Consider the following 15,966-nt stretch of genomic DNA (forward strand, 5'->3'; position numbering starts at 1 on the left):
CGTTTATTAATCGACCTTGCGTGTAGTTTCAGCTTCTGTCTTCCCTAGTGTCACGACTGGCAGACACATAAGCACAGAACACTGATCTGGAAGGCCCCTCGCCCCTCTGTCCGCTCAGCGCGGGAGTCCGCTGTCTCGCCCCCAGCAGACAGAAGCAAAGCAGGGAGTGAAAAGTCGCGCGGCCCCCACCCCCCACCCCGGCGCCCCGTGTCGCTCCATCCCAAAGCTGGGGCGTCTGGGAACGAGCAGGGGTGGTGAGGCGCCCTGCGTCCCATATTCTGCTCCCTCCCAGGGTTGGAGCACCCGGGTGTGAGCGGGGGTGGCGCGGCATTCCCGGCTAGGGGAGGGCTCCCCCGGGAAAGGGAGGAGGCGCTGCGCGCTCCGGGCGGTGGAGACACGCCTGCCCCGCTCCGCTCCGTGCCCCGGGGCAAGTGGCCTCCCTCGAGGGGCTGGGTAGCGGGCTGGACAGCTGGCGAAGACAAGCGCCCGGCGCGGGGCTTCTGCAATCCCCCCTGCGCCCGGGCGCCCCCAGCGGGTTCCCAGAGGCGCCCGGGGCGCCCGGGTCTCCGGCGCCGGAGCGAGCGTGCGCGCGGGCCGGGCTGAGAGCCTGAGGGGCCGTCAGGAGGTGGGAGGGCAGGAGTGGAGGACGCCGCGGCAGCGGCGCGCCCCGGGCAGTCGCTGCAGCCCGGGCGGCGGCGGCGGCTGTGCAGCGGTGCGCAGCGGGAAGCGCAGCCACTCCTTTCTGCCTATCTCCGGCTGCTCCGATACCCCCTCCTCCCGGCCCCCTCTCTAGTATGGAGGAGCCGACGACTAAACCGCTGCGAGCAACTCCTTAAAAAAAAAAAGCCGCATTGGAGGAGCCTGGCCACAGGACCCCTCCTCCCTGGGCGCCCCTCACCCCTCGCCTCGCTCTCCCGCCTCCCCCTCCAGACCCCCCCCACCCCCCCGCCCCAGGCTCCCGGGCGCCCGCCTCCCTCCTTAGCGGACTGTCTCCGAACTCGCCGGCTGAGAGCCCTTTTTGACTGCGAGCGGCGGTAGTGGAGCATAGGCGGCGGCGCGGGACCTGCAGTCGCCCGGGATTCCCTCCAGGTGACGATGCTCTGGTTCTCCGGCGTCAGGGCTCTGGCTGAGCGTCCCTGCCGGCGCTCGCCCGGGATTACCTGCTGCGTCTTGCTGCTGCTCAATTGCTCGGGGGTCCCCATGTCTCTGGCTTCCTCCTTCTTGACAGGTAGGGGAGGGGGCGGGAGGGACCGACCCTCCCGGACGGTGGCTTGATACCTGGGAGAGGAAGCGCTGGCTGGCCTCGGGGACGGGAGGGCGGGGAGCGAGCACCTAGGAGCCTGCCCCTCGCGGGCGGTGGGCAAGAAGCGAAACCCGCGGGGCTAAGGGGTGGGAAGGCAGTGAGTAGGTTAAGGGGTGGAGGGCGAGGAGGCTGTTGACATCAATACTGTAGTGATAACGGAGATTCTTCTATTTGAATTTGAGAAGTTCCTTTATTTATTTTTAGTTTTCTTCAATCTTTATTTTGATCTTTTCTCCCGTATACAATTAAAGAAAAAAATTTGACCGTTTTCCACCCATCGGCCTTTCTCACTCTATAGGGTTCCAGTATAGCTTCTGTACAGGGAGTGCTTTTTAAAGCACCTTGAATTTAAAGAAACTATCATATTTTAAAAGGGTAATAACAGCAGGATATAATAATTATATGCTTTCAGGCAGGTGAAGACCTCAGCTGCTATTCTGAAGGACATACTTTAGTGACACCTGGTGCAAAAAAGAAAATATTGAGGCAATTTCTAAAAGAGGAAAGAAGATTGTGTTTCAAAAAGTGATTTCAGCTCAAGACAATATGAGGCGGATTCATATAAAGGCCTGTTCATTGACACTGTCCTGAATTCTGTTCAAATTTAAAATCTGCCTTAATGGCCAATTTGAATTTTTTTTGCATGTGGGAGTGTGTGTTTACTTGAAATGCCTTCATGAAGGAGGGGTATTATTAAGGATCCAGTGAAATACTTGGAATTGTGCTTAAACCATCGAAAGCAGAAAATCTATCTATATAGCACGGCCTTTAAAAAAAACAAAACAAACCTGTTCTAATAAAACTATTTAAAATAGATTTTCTTCGGGGGGACTTCTTTTGGGTGAGTTTGAGAATTTAAAACTCATTAGGAATTTCTGAAATTTGGGTATAGTTGTTTCAAAAAGCATTAATGTAAAAATTCTATTTTTGTAACAATGGCACTAAGCTAAATTTAAATAACTTATTTTCCCCTTCAGGTTCTGTTGCAAAATGTGAAAATGAAGGTGAAGTTCTCCAGATTCCATTTATCACGGACAACCCTTGTATAATGTGTGTCTGCATGGTGAGTATGGAGATCAGGTAATGTGAAGTCAATTGCTCCCTCTGATAAGGTGAATGCATTAAATGTAATATGACCAAATCTTAAAAACTGGTTTTGGTCATTACAAAACTTCAGATAGCTGGTGAATTGAATTCAGTTGAATTTCTGAGTATTATGGACTTTTGCAGTTTCCATTTCATCAGTCTTGGAATTCTTATCTTTGACATCAGTTTACAGAAGTAAACTTAAGGTGGACTTGGTATGGCATCGTCTCAGTGATAATTACCATTTGCCCTTCTGTTCCCAGGAATGGCTATTGCCACCAAATCATAGGTGCCACCACACTTTCTGCCTTGATTCTGTTGTCTGAGCTCAGTGTGAAAATGATAACATTTAGGTATAAAGGTCTGGGATAAGGTATATGACAAGGGGAAAAAGAGGTGAGAGTCACAAAGCACAAACATGAGGACAAGATGTAATCTTGGATTTCTTTGCCTCTCTTATATCCTAAGCTCTCAAAAACAGTCTTTGTAGTTCTGATTTGGAAGCATGAGTCAGAAAGGATATTCTATCCTTAGAGGATGACACTTGGCTTTCAGCTGCTTAGTTAACACTGGCAGTGGCTAGTAGATTAAAAAAAATTTTTGTTTCAATTTATTTTAACTTAATAGTTAATGATAAGGTCTAATAAGTAACCACACGGCGGAGATTAAGTTATACGAATAAGAATTTCTGAGCTGAAATAGAGACTTACAAAGAACAACATTTTTTGCTTAAAAGTGTTTTACATGCCAATCAGTTTTGCAAACCTTGATTAAAAACTACACATCACAAAACCCTGTTGGAAATACATTAAGGCAGTCAGATGCAAAGCCCCCAAGTGATAGATGACTGCTTGTTATCAGATCAACATGCTGTATGGAACCAGAGAAGGGATTCTTCTGTGTTTAGGTGAAAGCCAAGCCATCTGGGTTTAAACTACCCAAACTTTTTCATGACAAGAGATGAGGTCAATGCTGTGAAATGATAAATGGGTGAAGGTGAATGTCTGTATCAAATGATTATCAGGTTCTGAAGACTAAGGAAATCAACAGAAATAGAGGTAAAAATGCATTCCGTTTGCAGAGATAAGCGTTACAATATTGTTACATTTGTAAAGTTTAAATATACAGTTTGGATTTTGCAGACTGTTCCCAAATAATATAAAAATTCTCCATACAGCATTTCCCCTTTTCCATACTCTGCCCTGGGGGAAGTAGTGCCTTTCCCGGAAAGTACAGCCTTACTGCTAATAAAACAGATATTAGAATCTTGCTGTTTTGAAGGTAAAGAGTGAATCTGAAAAGATGCGTCAGTTGGAGTTCTGGAGTGATACTTATTCCAGAAATGCATTGATTAAGTTCAGACGGGTGGTAGGTTCATTTATATCTTCGAGTAACATTTGGAGGTATCTGCCTTCGTAAGAGCTGTCAGAAATCCTTTCTAAACGTATAAAGTCTGGACTCTGGCACTCCAACTCACTTGCTATTCAGAGGATGCCTCAGAGCTCTCACTAGCTGAAAGCCTCAGTGATATGTTGCCGTGACCTTTGCAGGGGTTTAGGATTATGGGGCCCAAGCTGTCATAGTTATTATTGCTTCCCAAACATTTGTAATACTTGATAAAGTTGAGTAAGAATAGATGTACGACCACTCCTTTATTTGTGTCTGCTCTTGTAAGTTTCTGAGGGACCCATTGCAGTATATGAATTTCAAAGCACCTAGACTGCCATGAGGCTGGTTGACATTTTTTTTTTAGGTTGGAAGGTAGACTTATTTAGCAGATAGATAATGTCAGCAATAGCAACTAACATTTATGAAACACTATTTGCCCACACTTATTGAAGCCTGCATTGTTTCATTTAATCTTCACAAAAATCCCTTGAGGATTTTTGCCCCCCTGTTTTACAGATGAGGAAACTGAGGCTAGAGGAGTTTAGTAGCTTGTGAAGGTTGCATTTTAGTAAATAGTGGAGCTGGAACTCACTCTCACCTGCCTCTAGAGCACATGCATATAATCAAGTGAAACAGGCTGTTTTCTAAGTTAAAGATGTGAAAAAGCAAAGAAAAAAATAGAAAGTTTGTTGAGTTATTTGACTTTTTGGCATTGCTTGAGTAATTTTGCTTTTTTTCTTTTGAGTCTTTTAGGAGTTCGGTTAGCTAACATTTGTTAATCACATTATATGAAAGGAAAATCTCATTATGATTTCAGCTGACCTGCAGGGAGCTTTAGTTGTGAGCTAGTTTTATGTATGTACATTAAGAGGGTATGTAATAGTCAAAACTGTACTTTGGATAAAGAAAATAGTCATATTTAGTTTGTGTTGGTCCAGCCTTTTGGCAGAAAGTTACCTAAAGCTGAGTATAAGCTCATATCTTGTTTCATAACATGTAAAAAAAAAAAAAAAAAGCTAACCTCAACGTATGCTTAAAAAAGATGTAAAATGTTACAGTTGGGAGGAAATAGGTGGCACAAAGTCCTGCATGTAATTACAGTGTAAAAGGTTGAAAAACCCTACAAAATCAACTTGGCCTGATTTAAACTTTTAAGCTCCGAAATGTTTCAAAGGTGGAATGAGCTTATTTCTGTGGGAATTTTGAGGATGACTGCGGATGCAGTGGCCACGGCAAACAGAACTGAATAATTTTATTCTCATTTATCCTTGTCTGCCTGGACCCGAGCATTTGCCAGCATCAGTCGTGGTCCAAGAATAACCTGTTTGTTAGCTGCTGATGGGTATCATTCTAAAGTGTGTGGGTTCAACTATTCAAGAGGGAAGGTGAGAAGTTAGGCCATTGTCCTGAAATCTAGGGAAGTGGGTAGACAGTTTGGATTAAAGATGCAAGTGCTTCATTGTTCAGTTAGAAAGCAAAGTACAGCTTTTCCCCATCTTACAAAATGGTCTTTTGTGGGGCTGAGTTAGGAAGGCCCAGACTTATTGCTGTTTTGTATGATGTATTCCCCCTTCTTGCTAGAATTATTTTTCCCGTAATGCCTAGGACAACACGTTGGTGCCTTCCGTGAAGTACAGCTGATAGGAGCCAGCCTCTCTCAGCTAATGAAGCTAAAGTGGTCCTCTGGATCTTTCGGGCATTCCCATATCCATCCAGTGAACCTGCGGAAGTGGTACCCTGCTTCTCACCCCTTTTCCACCTAACCGTAGCATAGAAGGAAATGGCACAAGCCAGTGAGTTCGGCCCAGTACTGGAAACCTGAGAAAACTTTGGAGGCTGGGACTCAGAAAACCAGAAGTCAGTCAGAGCTTAGTTTGGCATACATTTTGTTCAGCAAAAAACATTATTCTGAGGTTTAAATTTCCTCTTTTAAATCCAGGGGTGCAATTTAGAAATGGACCCTCTGCTCATAAAAAGCAACGTGAGATTTGGTGTTACAAGAAGCAGGGCTCCACCTAGCTTGGAGCCAACCAAGTGGTGCAAACAGAGGGGGCTTTGTCTGCTGTCTTCCACTTTTTAATCACAAAAATCTTCTGTCACTAAACAAGCAGCTACCAGCATCTTTGATTCTCTTGGGTACCTTATCTCTATAAGAGCCTCATGTTTTTTATTGTTCAAATTAACTGGCTAGAGACTAGTTATCTATTATCTGAACAAGTGTTAGGCACGTGTTTGAGAATGAGGGAGATAGCGGTGCATCAGGATTCAATTCGTGTGTGTGTGTGTGTGTGTGTGTGTGTGTGTGTGTGTGTGTGTGAGAGAGAGAGAGAGAGAGGGAGAGAGAGAGAGAGAAAGAGGTGGAGAGAGGGAGAGCCAGGAGGGTGAAGGAGAGAGAGAGGGAGAGGAGATAAAAAATAGTCCTTATGTGTTCAGAGAGATACACTTAGTACATGCACATATGCATAGGTTGCCACAATTTTTTGGAAATTGTTTTGTATCACTTTTGGACTTTGGATTTGGATGCTCACTAAGGAAATGATCAGGAGTTATTTATTTATTTATCTATTTATTTATTTATTTATACTCTGTTTAGACAGTGTTGCGACCAATTGCCTTTCCATAGAATAAGGTACTCAATACAACAGTTTGGGGGGAAATGTAACTAATTTACAGCATTGTGCTGGCAAATTCACCAGTACCAGCTCATAGACAATTATTATTACCCATGCTTTCTTGAGGCTCAGAGAGGTGGAGCAAATGTCCTGAGGTTACATAGTTACTAAGAGACAGATCTGGGATGTGAAAACAGTGTTTTCTATGGTAAACCAACTTGCTTCTGCTGGTCATTTACTACTTACAAACGTCTACAGATAACTTCCAAGGGCTCAGAGAGTTATTTCAGCCTCTGCAAAGCTGACGTAGGCTTACATTGGGGAGCAGTCAGAGTGATCTTGGTCTTGTAACATGACCAGGTCTGGACTTGGATGGCCCTTTTAGAGGAAGACACAGTTTAGGCAGCTATTGGCTGGTTTCATATCATTTTGGCAAAGAGCCTTGGCCCTGGCATCAGACAGGCCTGGGTTCGGATCTTGGCTCTGTCACTTACTGATGGTGAACTCGGGAAAGTTACTTCACCTTTCTAAGTCTCCGTTTCCTCATCTGGAGAGTGGGACGTCTATCACTACCGAGCTCATAGACTTGCTGTGAGAATCAAATGAGATACAGCATTTAAGGCTTGGTCCAGAGCTTGGCATATAGTCAGAAGGATGCATTATTGTTGTTGATGATGATGATGTTGATGATGATGATGTTGATGATGATGTTAAATTCTTATTTCCTCACATGGAATTAGATGCCAAGTTTCATCAGAAAAGGGAGAAAATGGAAGCTGATGGAGAAAAGACATAGGGATAATGATGCCAAGCCCACCCATAGTTATGAAAGAACAGGGCTAAGTCAGTGACATTTTGTGGGGTTTTCTATCCCTCTAGACTTGGACTGGGTCGATCTGAGTTGTTTCCTTATTGGTCCAGTGGTCTGTGAGCCCTGGTATAAGTTTTCCCCTTGCTCTCCATTAAACACTAAAAAAACTTTCCATGGAAGAGGGGCCTCTTTTTTCTGCAGAGTATTTACGTCTCTATGCCTGTGGGGTCACCTTCACTTGTACTTTTATTGGCAGAAGGGTAGGGTTGGGACTCAGAAGTGCTGTAATTCTGGAAAAACTGCCTAGTGGTCTGGCATCATGGGGATTTTCCTGGCCCACCTTGTGGAAGTCTCTCACCCCGTTCCAGACCTGAGTGGGTTTTTGCTGCCTACTTACTTGTGTCCTCCCCTTCCCCATCCCTGTCCCACTTTAAACACGCTTTCTTTTCATTTCAAGGCACCGGCCTTTTTAGTGCGCATCAGCTGTAAACTGTGTTTTAAGTGTGGGAAACCATGCCGAGGAAAGAGAGCCCTTCCCCAGATGGGGATTCAGATATAGTGAGGGCAGGAGAACAGGACATAATAGGAAAAGTCAGGCAAGGCAAAACGATAGAAAATAAAGCCAATTAATACAAATTCGTTGAATAAACAAAGGATATCAGTTTCTCACACCCTCTTCTGTGGCACTTCTGTCCAACTGATGGTCTGTTGGATTCTTTGTGCTATAAAAAATACTAATAACATCACCTTTCATGGCCCCAGGAGGTCAAGTGTGCTTGTTGAACTTAGTTAAGATCAGCAAATGCGCTGGGTGTATATTTTAAGACCTCTTGATTCCCAGTTCTAATTCTATAAAACATCACTTGAAGCACTAGGAGTAACAGGTTATAAATTCAATAATATTATTCTTTCTTCCTTCTCTTCACACTTCATTCTCCCCTTCCATTTTTTGCCTTTTCTGTGTTTGAAGCATTCTGCTGGTTGGGCACCTTGGGGAGGCAAAGACCAGTAACACAGATTCTTGCCCACAGCGGAACGGAGGAGAAAGACACATGCATAAATAAGTTTCATAGGAGTGCCAGAAAAACACTATGCTGGACTCAAACTCAAGTACTAAGGGAGATGTAGATGAATTCTGATTGGATCATCTGGGACTTTGATGGGCGGAGCAAAGATAGCCTTGGCAAGGCGTGATTGGAGGAAAGGCACAGAGGAGTGTGTGCTTGGGAATTGTGGAGATGGCGGAGTCCAGTATGCCCAGTGTACCCAAAGCTCCGGTGGAAGCTGGAGTTAGAAGGCTTGGTGGGAAGCATAGAGGACTTTGAGTGCAGTAATAAGGAGCTCAGTTCCACTCATGGAATCGGGGGAGCCATTTAATATTTTGGCTCAGCCGCATGACACAATAAGATGTGTTTTATGTAAATGCCTCTAGAAGCTTTTGTGGGAGCTGTTTAGAGTGTGGAGGGGCCAGAGTTTGGACAACAGGCACTAGGGATGTGTTGTGGTCAGGTGAGGGCAAGCGGCCTGGAACAGGGAAGGACAGTGAGAAAGAAGGTGTTGGGATAAACCAATATTGCTTATTCTTTTGAATTACTTTCACTGCCTTCTAGTTCTAGAATATTTGGATTAAAAGACTCCAAACAATGCCCGGAAAAACACAGTGATTAAAATGCAGTAGTCACTGCAGTGGGATGATGTGCTAGTGTGTCTCTGTAGCAGTCACTGTGCTAATCACTTGGTGTCTCTGGAGCAGCTCTGGGTGCTGTTACTTGAATAGAATTGTTTACTTCCAGGCCTCACTCTCAAAATTCCATTTTGGGTGCTAGCTCTCTCCTCTTACTCACAGTGATACCTTGCTCTGCACTGTTGCATGACCCCTTCAGCAAATTATTCAGTCTGGTAGATGTATTCTCAGTGGTAGTATTCTCCATGGTAGTATGTATTCTCAGTGGTAGCACACAATTTATACAATTTATACAACCATCGAAATTGGACAACCCACCTTAAAAAAAGTGTACCCATGTGCTGGGACCCCTAGACTTGCAGAGGAGTTTTGGAACCCAAGTTGATAGCACTTGGCAATAAAATAGATGTCAGAGGTGAGAGATGGGGTGGATTGAAGGGAATTTTGGAAGTTCTAGCCAATGTTATAGACAGTGTAGGAAGAGAAGAGGTCACAGATGTGGGTGGGGATAACGAGTTTAGAATTGATGACTGGGCTTCATAGACCTTCCAAGTAGGAAAACCCGGTAGGCTCTTCAAAATGTAGATCTTGATCTCACTAGAGAAATCAGGACTAGAAGACAGCAATTTGTTAACTGTCTGCATTGAAATAAATTTCAGAACTTTGGGAATAAATTATTTGTCTTGGGAAGGGGTCTACGTTGAGATTTCAAGAAATGAGCCTATAATAGAAACTAGAAGTGACTCAGGTATACACATATATACATTCTTCTTTTCATATTATTTTCCATTATGGTTTATCACAGGATATTGAATATAGTTCCCTGTGCTATACATTAGGATTATCCATTCTAAATGTAATAGCTTGCATCTACCAACCCCAAACTCCCATAAAAGAAATAGTAACTAGAAGAAGGGCTATATTTAAAAGAAGGTTAGAAAGGGAGAAGCCAATGACAGAGATTGAGAAATGGTTACAGAAGAAGGAGAACCAACAAAGCATAGGCCAAGGAAGAAGATGCTTGAAGAAGAGAAAGACCAGCGGTATTAGATATTACAGAGTTAGACTGAACCTTCTAGGAGAACATCATAGAAGGAACTTTGTCATCATCTTCTCGAACAATCTTAAACAATCAATAACAGTCAGTGGTGCCCAGGTCCCTAGTACCAGCTGCACATTTTCCCATGGAGTAGAATTGATCATAGATAGAATTCGGTGGAAACTCGTTTGAGAGAAATCCCAAACTAAGATTGCTGTAGGGATTTTGAAAATTTAGTGCAAAAATCACAAATTTTCCAAACTATGATTTAAAAAGGTCTTAGTAAAAGTGAATAAATACCACATTTTCAAAGGTCCCAAACAAAACTAATTTCATGAATAAATGTAATAGGATTTTGCAAGTGTCTTTGGAATGTTTCTATAGTTAAGCGCAAAATGGGCAAGGCTACATTGAGGCATTTTTTATTATGAATCAGAGCAACATTATCAAAGAACCTGACTAATATAAATCTTACCATAGTACACTTTCAGGTTTGCTCTATGAAACTGTTAATGGTGCTTTAAAAAATATTATGATATAATTGAATTCCTTAGTTAGATCTTCAGGAAAAATATTTTCTTTTTTCACTAAATTTTTGATGACTGTTTTGTCATTGAAGTACAGCTGTGGAGTGGTGGCCTTGGTGTCTGAAATTATGGGTTCAAGTCTCCCCAGGGCCACCTTGTAGCTGTGCATCACTCAGCAGCCACCTTGGTCTCTCTGAGCCTTAGTCGTGGGTGCTGGGCAAGTCACAATGGTATGTGTGCCCTTCAGCTTCATTTCTAAAGAGGAATCATAATGCAGAACCCATCTGTTTGCTGTAGCCATTAACTGAGGTGATGTGTATGGATTAAATGTGCTGGTGTTTGTGAAAGACCTTTGTAAACAGTGTAAGTGGAATTATTATTATTAAGGGCCAGAACTGGAATGGAAGGAAGTAAGGTGTATGCTATAAACCAGTTTTTAACATATACTATAATGAGTATATTTTTTAGGAATGATAGTGTAGTGGTTCCCATGCCTCCTTTCATAGTTGTATGGCTCTGTGTGAGTTGCCTGATGTTTCTGAATCTCGACATCTATATTTTCATCATAGGGCTTTTGTCAGAACTGTGAGTCAAAACATGTAAAATTCTTAAAACAGGGTCTGGTAGATGGGAAGCACTTCAAAAATGATAGCTACTGCCACTACCTAAATGCTATGCAATTACTGCCTATCCTATACTTCTAAGAAGTGATTACATAGACTACTGCAAGACTTCTAAGAAATGATTTAATGGACTACCGCTTTTATTTCAATTTATTGTCAATTCCTATGACATGTGTTTACTCTGAACTTCTGTCAGGGCAGACAATGGAAGTTCAGTAGAAGCGACTGCTATCTTTTCCATAAAAGACAGCAAACCCGGGAAGTATTTGGGGCTTAGCAAGATGGGCTGCTCCTCTATTTTTCATCTTCAAAAGTTCACCTGTTTGATTGGTGTCCATCTCCAGACAGCTAATCACAACGTTGCTTTCACAGTGAGGCCTTGCTGTCCTTTGGGGTATTTACCATTGAACGAGGAAGTGGCAGGTAAGAGGCAGAAATGTAAAACTAATTACTGGTAGACCCACCCAGACAGACATGTCAGAGTCCTCCCCATTTAATTTAATTTATTTATTTAGTTTTACTTTAAACATTTTTTAAAAAATTTTTATTTTTTAATTTAATTTTACTTTTGGCCGTGAGGCACGCCTGGCGGGGTCTTAGTTCCCTGACCAGGGATGGAACTTGCGCCTTTGGCAGCGAAAGCGCGGAGTCCTAACCGCTGGACCTCCAGGGAATTCCCCTCCCCCTTTTAGAACGTGCAGGGTCCTGCTATCTGCCCAGCCACAGTCACTCTGTGGATACCCGTGGTGTATCGGGTGATCCCAGATTAACTGAGGTGACTGGATTTGGACGTGTGGACCCTACGCATTCACAGAGCTTTGTGTGTTTGTTTTCTAGGAATCTGCTTCTTCTCTTTGATAGCATGTTCTGCGTTGTATGTAGTTAACTTGGGCAGCTTTATCTTATGAGATGAGGTCTTCAAGTGTAAGAACCTTGTCCCCTCATCTCTGGAAGCCCCATAGCTTCAGTGAGAGGTCCACAACCTTGGGACTTGAGTGGGAGTCAGGCTGGAGTTTCCTGTTTATAATTTGGGTTGTTAACACTTGGGATCACTCCCCCCCAGAATGGAACTCCAAGTTCCAAAACAGGATTCTCCCAGAGAGTTTGTCACAGAAGGTCAACCCCCTCTATAAAAGACATCCTAAATAATCATTACAAAAAACTTTTTTTTCCTTTGAAAGGAATGTACTCACATTTGAAAACTAGAATCATATAGACATGAAGACCTGCTTTTATTTGCACCAAAAGGAACATTCCCTCTTATAGAAATATCCTGCTGTCGAAAGCAGCCTTGTAGGCGACAATGCAGGAGGTGCCCAAGAGGGGGAGGATCGGGGATTATCTCAGTTCTGCTTTCAAAAATCACAATGAAAAAATGCCTCGGATCCCTGTGGCTGCCATTCCCCATCATTTCCTCCCCCTTTCAGTGAGGCTAACTCTGAAACCTTGACATAAGCCTCAGTGTTTATATTAGGTTTTGGATGTTAGCTCCCTTGGCTTCTGGGAGCCGACTCTGTTGAAAATTATGTTTTTCCTTTAAGGACAAAGGCCTTATTGTATGTACACGTCGTGCAGTGTAATGAGTTTTTTTGTTGCTTTTTCTTTCAAATGTTAGGTAATGGGTGGGACTAACCCAGATCTTTCACACGAGAAGCCCAAAGGTCTATAACCTGAATGGCAATTTGAAGGTTTCACACAGGTAACTCAACAAGAGAAAATGAGAGGGCGGGACAAGTGGCATCTTCCCTGACCAGAGCATGTCTCCCGAATGCCCTGCTTTGATGGAATAACCATAAAACGGCTCTGGGAGAAGATCTGCAGCATGAGTCATGATACCCCAGGGACACTTCAAAGAGAATCACAGTGACGGAGATAACAATCCTCACATTTTCACTCACAAAAGCACGCACTTCCAAAATAACTCTTGTATTCTTGGTCAACTAAATAGATTTTGGCCAGATGGTTTTTTCATGGCTGCAAAGGCTGTCAGACGTAGGCTGAGCGTCTTATTTGGAGATGCTGTGTGGTGGACCGTCTGCTGGTGCTGCTGGCCTCTGCAGCCGTGGGTGACCTCAGAAGACTATTTCCAGGAGAAAGAGAGCTGGCCTTCTGAGAGGAGGCAGGAAAACTAGAAGGCCCAAAGCTGTTCTTACATTTATTTGGGCCTCATTGAGAGGCATTTTTAGCATCTTTATCTTAATTTTTTTCCCTCTCTCTCTGTAAAAAAAAAAATTTTGAGCCTATTCTCTTAGGTTCCTCTTGGGGGCAAGTCTGCAGACTGCAGCATTAGCAATAAAGTTCCTTTAACCACTCACTGCTTTCCTTTTAGTGAGCAAAGTAATGACATGTGCATCCTTTTCCGTATTTATTCTTAGAACTTCTTATTAAAAAAATGCTGGGGGATTCCTTTTCCATTTTATTTTCTAATTGAACAAAACCGTTTGAGCCAAGATAGGATGATTGCTCCCTCTGGGTTCAGAGGGCAGGGCTGCAGCTGGCCAGTGGCCTGTGGAACTTGCCACTTCTGTCTCCAGGAGAGCCTTGCTGGGTTGTTTGAGTGCCTCTTACTGACTCTGTACCCTGAGAAATTCACAAATTCTAGAAGCTCTCACAGCCTGCTGGGTCTGGCCTGCTTTGTGGATTTATAGAGCAAAAGCAGTAGCATCATGACATTCACATACCAATGTTTCTAGGTCTCAGGGGGATGCTATTTTCCTGGTTGAGAAGACTAATCAGATATTCCTCCACTTGAGAGCTGCTATGCCATGTACCTGGGTTTATGCTCCTTGAGGGGAACAGGCCTATTAGAATTGAGATGCGGTGATTTCCTGTTTTTAAGCACATGTGAAACAGTGGTTCCAGGAGCCAGTGGGACCCACCAGAGGTCAACTTGCAGTCTCATGAGCACAATAGGTGAGCACCCAGACGGGGTGCTCTGAGGGGTGACTCAGCCTGAATTTGGGGAGTAGCTGGATGGCAGGGAAGGGGACGGAAGTCTGCTTTTTCAGTGAGCGTCATTAGTTCCGGGGTGGCTTCTGTGGGAAGAACTGGCGTTTCTTTTTTTCCTCTGGGTTGTGCATGTACCAGACAACAGTGTCTTCCGTTCCCTTGTGATTGCCTGTGTGCATGTAGGGAACTAGTTGGGATTTATTAAAAAATGTGATTTTTTTTTTTTTTTATGTTTCGTGTAATCCATACACTGGGCAAGGGCAAAGAGACATTTGCTTAAAGTATTTTACACACCAGTTGGCCAAGTTACAGAAATATAGAGCTCCCAGATTTTGGCATTTGATTGAAGTATATGAAATTTTGGATATTTGGTGTTGACCTATTAAAACAGCAATTTCTTGTGGTACAACCTAAGATGTACTTTGAGCACCTGGAGAATTTTTCACTGGACATAGTTCTCCTGGCAGGTTGTTGCAATGTATGTTAATGAGGGGGCCTTTAAATTCAGGGTGAATTGACACTGGGTTCACAAACTAAAAATAAAATGTGGTGATATAGGAAAATGTAACACCTCTTAATGTCTGAGCCCCCAGCTCTGAATTAATGGGCTCCTCTACACATCCTCAGGACCCTCTGATGGTGGCGTGGGGAGGGGGAAGGGAGGGAAGCGGTATTCACCTTGGTCAGTGAGAGGGGGCACATGGTGGGTGCCTTGCAGGAAACGTGGGAACCGAGTTGCAGGACCGACCGAAGTAGGAAAATGATTGATGGCTATTAAACGCAGCACATATGTATTGAGCATTTATGTTACTAGTGGCCCGAGGCACTGTGAGATGGGAAAAAGCTCTTTTTTACATGAACAAAAAGAGATTAAATTATGTTCCAGATAGTTTTGAAGTTATTGCTTTCGAGTTCTTTGAAAATTGATGAACTCGTGCAGGCCATAAATATTAACTCTTGGTTGGAGTATCTGATTAATCAGAACAAATTATTATTCCTTGACTGTGCTGGAAGGCGTATGTGTATATACACACGTATATACATGCATTGTATATGTAGGTATTTAATATGAAATTTGGATCATGGATTTAGCTTGCCAATGACTTTCTCTCATTAGAGAGTCTCAAATAAAAGTGTGAAAATGTGATTGAACCAGAGGTTGTGTACATGTTGGGGGAGACCCTTATAGTAGAGCTTTGAGCACTGGTGACAAGGGACACACAGTTGCGTTCCCATCACTGCCAGCCTGTCCCTCCTCCTCCCTCCTCACCCACCCACTTCAGTCTGATGATGTGTCTTCTCTCACACCGTTGCAGGTCATTAACAAGTCAGTGGTAAGAATTCTCACACCAGCAGAGGTGACTCTCTTTTTTTTTTAATGTGCACAGGAACCCCCAGGGAGCTTGTTAAACATGCAGATTCTGAGGTTCTACTCCAGAGATTCTGATTCAGTAGATCTGGCAGAGACCTGAGAATCTCCATATTTAATAAACTCTTCCAGCGACTCCATGCAGGAGCCAGTATTTGAAAAACTCTTCCCAACTGAGGTTAGTGGAAAGAACAGGATATATGAATATAACCATAAATATAGGTAAATTCCCCAATGAAGCAACTTGTTCACTAGTGGTCAGGTACATTTGAAATTCTGTTATTGGTACCAAACTTATCCATAGGTCAACTCTCATTTATGTAACACTATTTTTGTTGACCTTTCACGCAGTTATCTTGTACATTAGCTATCTTTATTGAAGTGCTACTTTTTCTCTTTGTGTCCTCTCCTCTATCAAGCCTCCCCTAGTCACTTGATCAGAATTAGTCACTTGTTTCTTAGAAGCCTCTTGTTGATTTCTCATATTATAACCCTTACTCCTGCCTACCCTGAAGTTTCATTAATTATTTACATGACTGTCTCCCTACTGGACTTTAAGTCTTCTTCAGGGTAG

At 43.4% G+C, this 15,966-nt stretch overlaps 1 protein-coding gene across 2 annotated transcripts in view; it reads left to right on the top strand.

The window, feature by feature from the left end:
* Positions 1-252: 252 nt before the first annotated feature.
* BMPER (BMP binding endothelial regulator) overlaps positions 253-15,966 on the top strand; it is a 255,436-nt gene continuing 239,722 nt past the window's right edge. Inside the window, exons 1-2 of one of the 2 annotated variants that reach the window (XM_082399457.1) lie at positions 253-1,228; positions 2,281-2,366. In XM_082399457.1, coding sequence (XP_082255583.1) covers positions 1,096-1,228; positions 2,281-2,366 — 219 coding nt within the window. In that variant the 5' untranslated portion in view covers positions 253-1,095. The remainder of the gene's footprint in view (positions 1,229-2,280; positions 2,367-15,966) is intronic. The other variant, XM_082399456.1, reaches the window with a different exon arrangement.

This window comes from Balaenoptera borealis (genome assembly GCF_965194805.1).
Source record: "Balaenoptera borealis genome assembly, chromosome: 7".
Classification (NCBI taxonomy): Eukaryota; Metazoa; Chordata; class Mammalia; order Artiodactyla; family Balaenopteridae; genus Balaenoptera; species Balaenoptera borealis.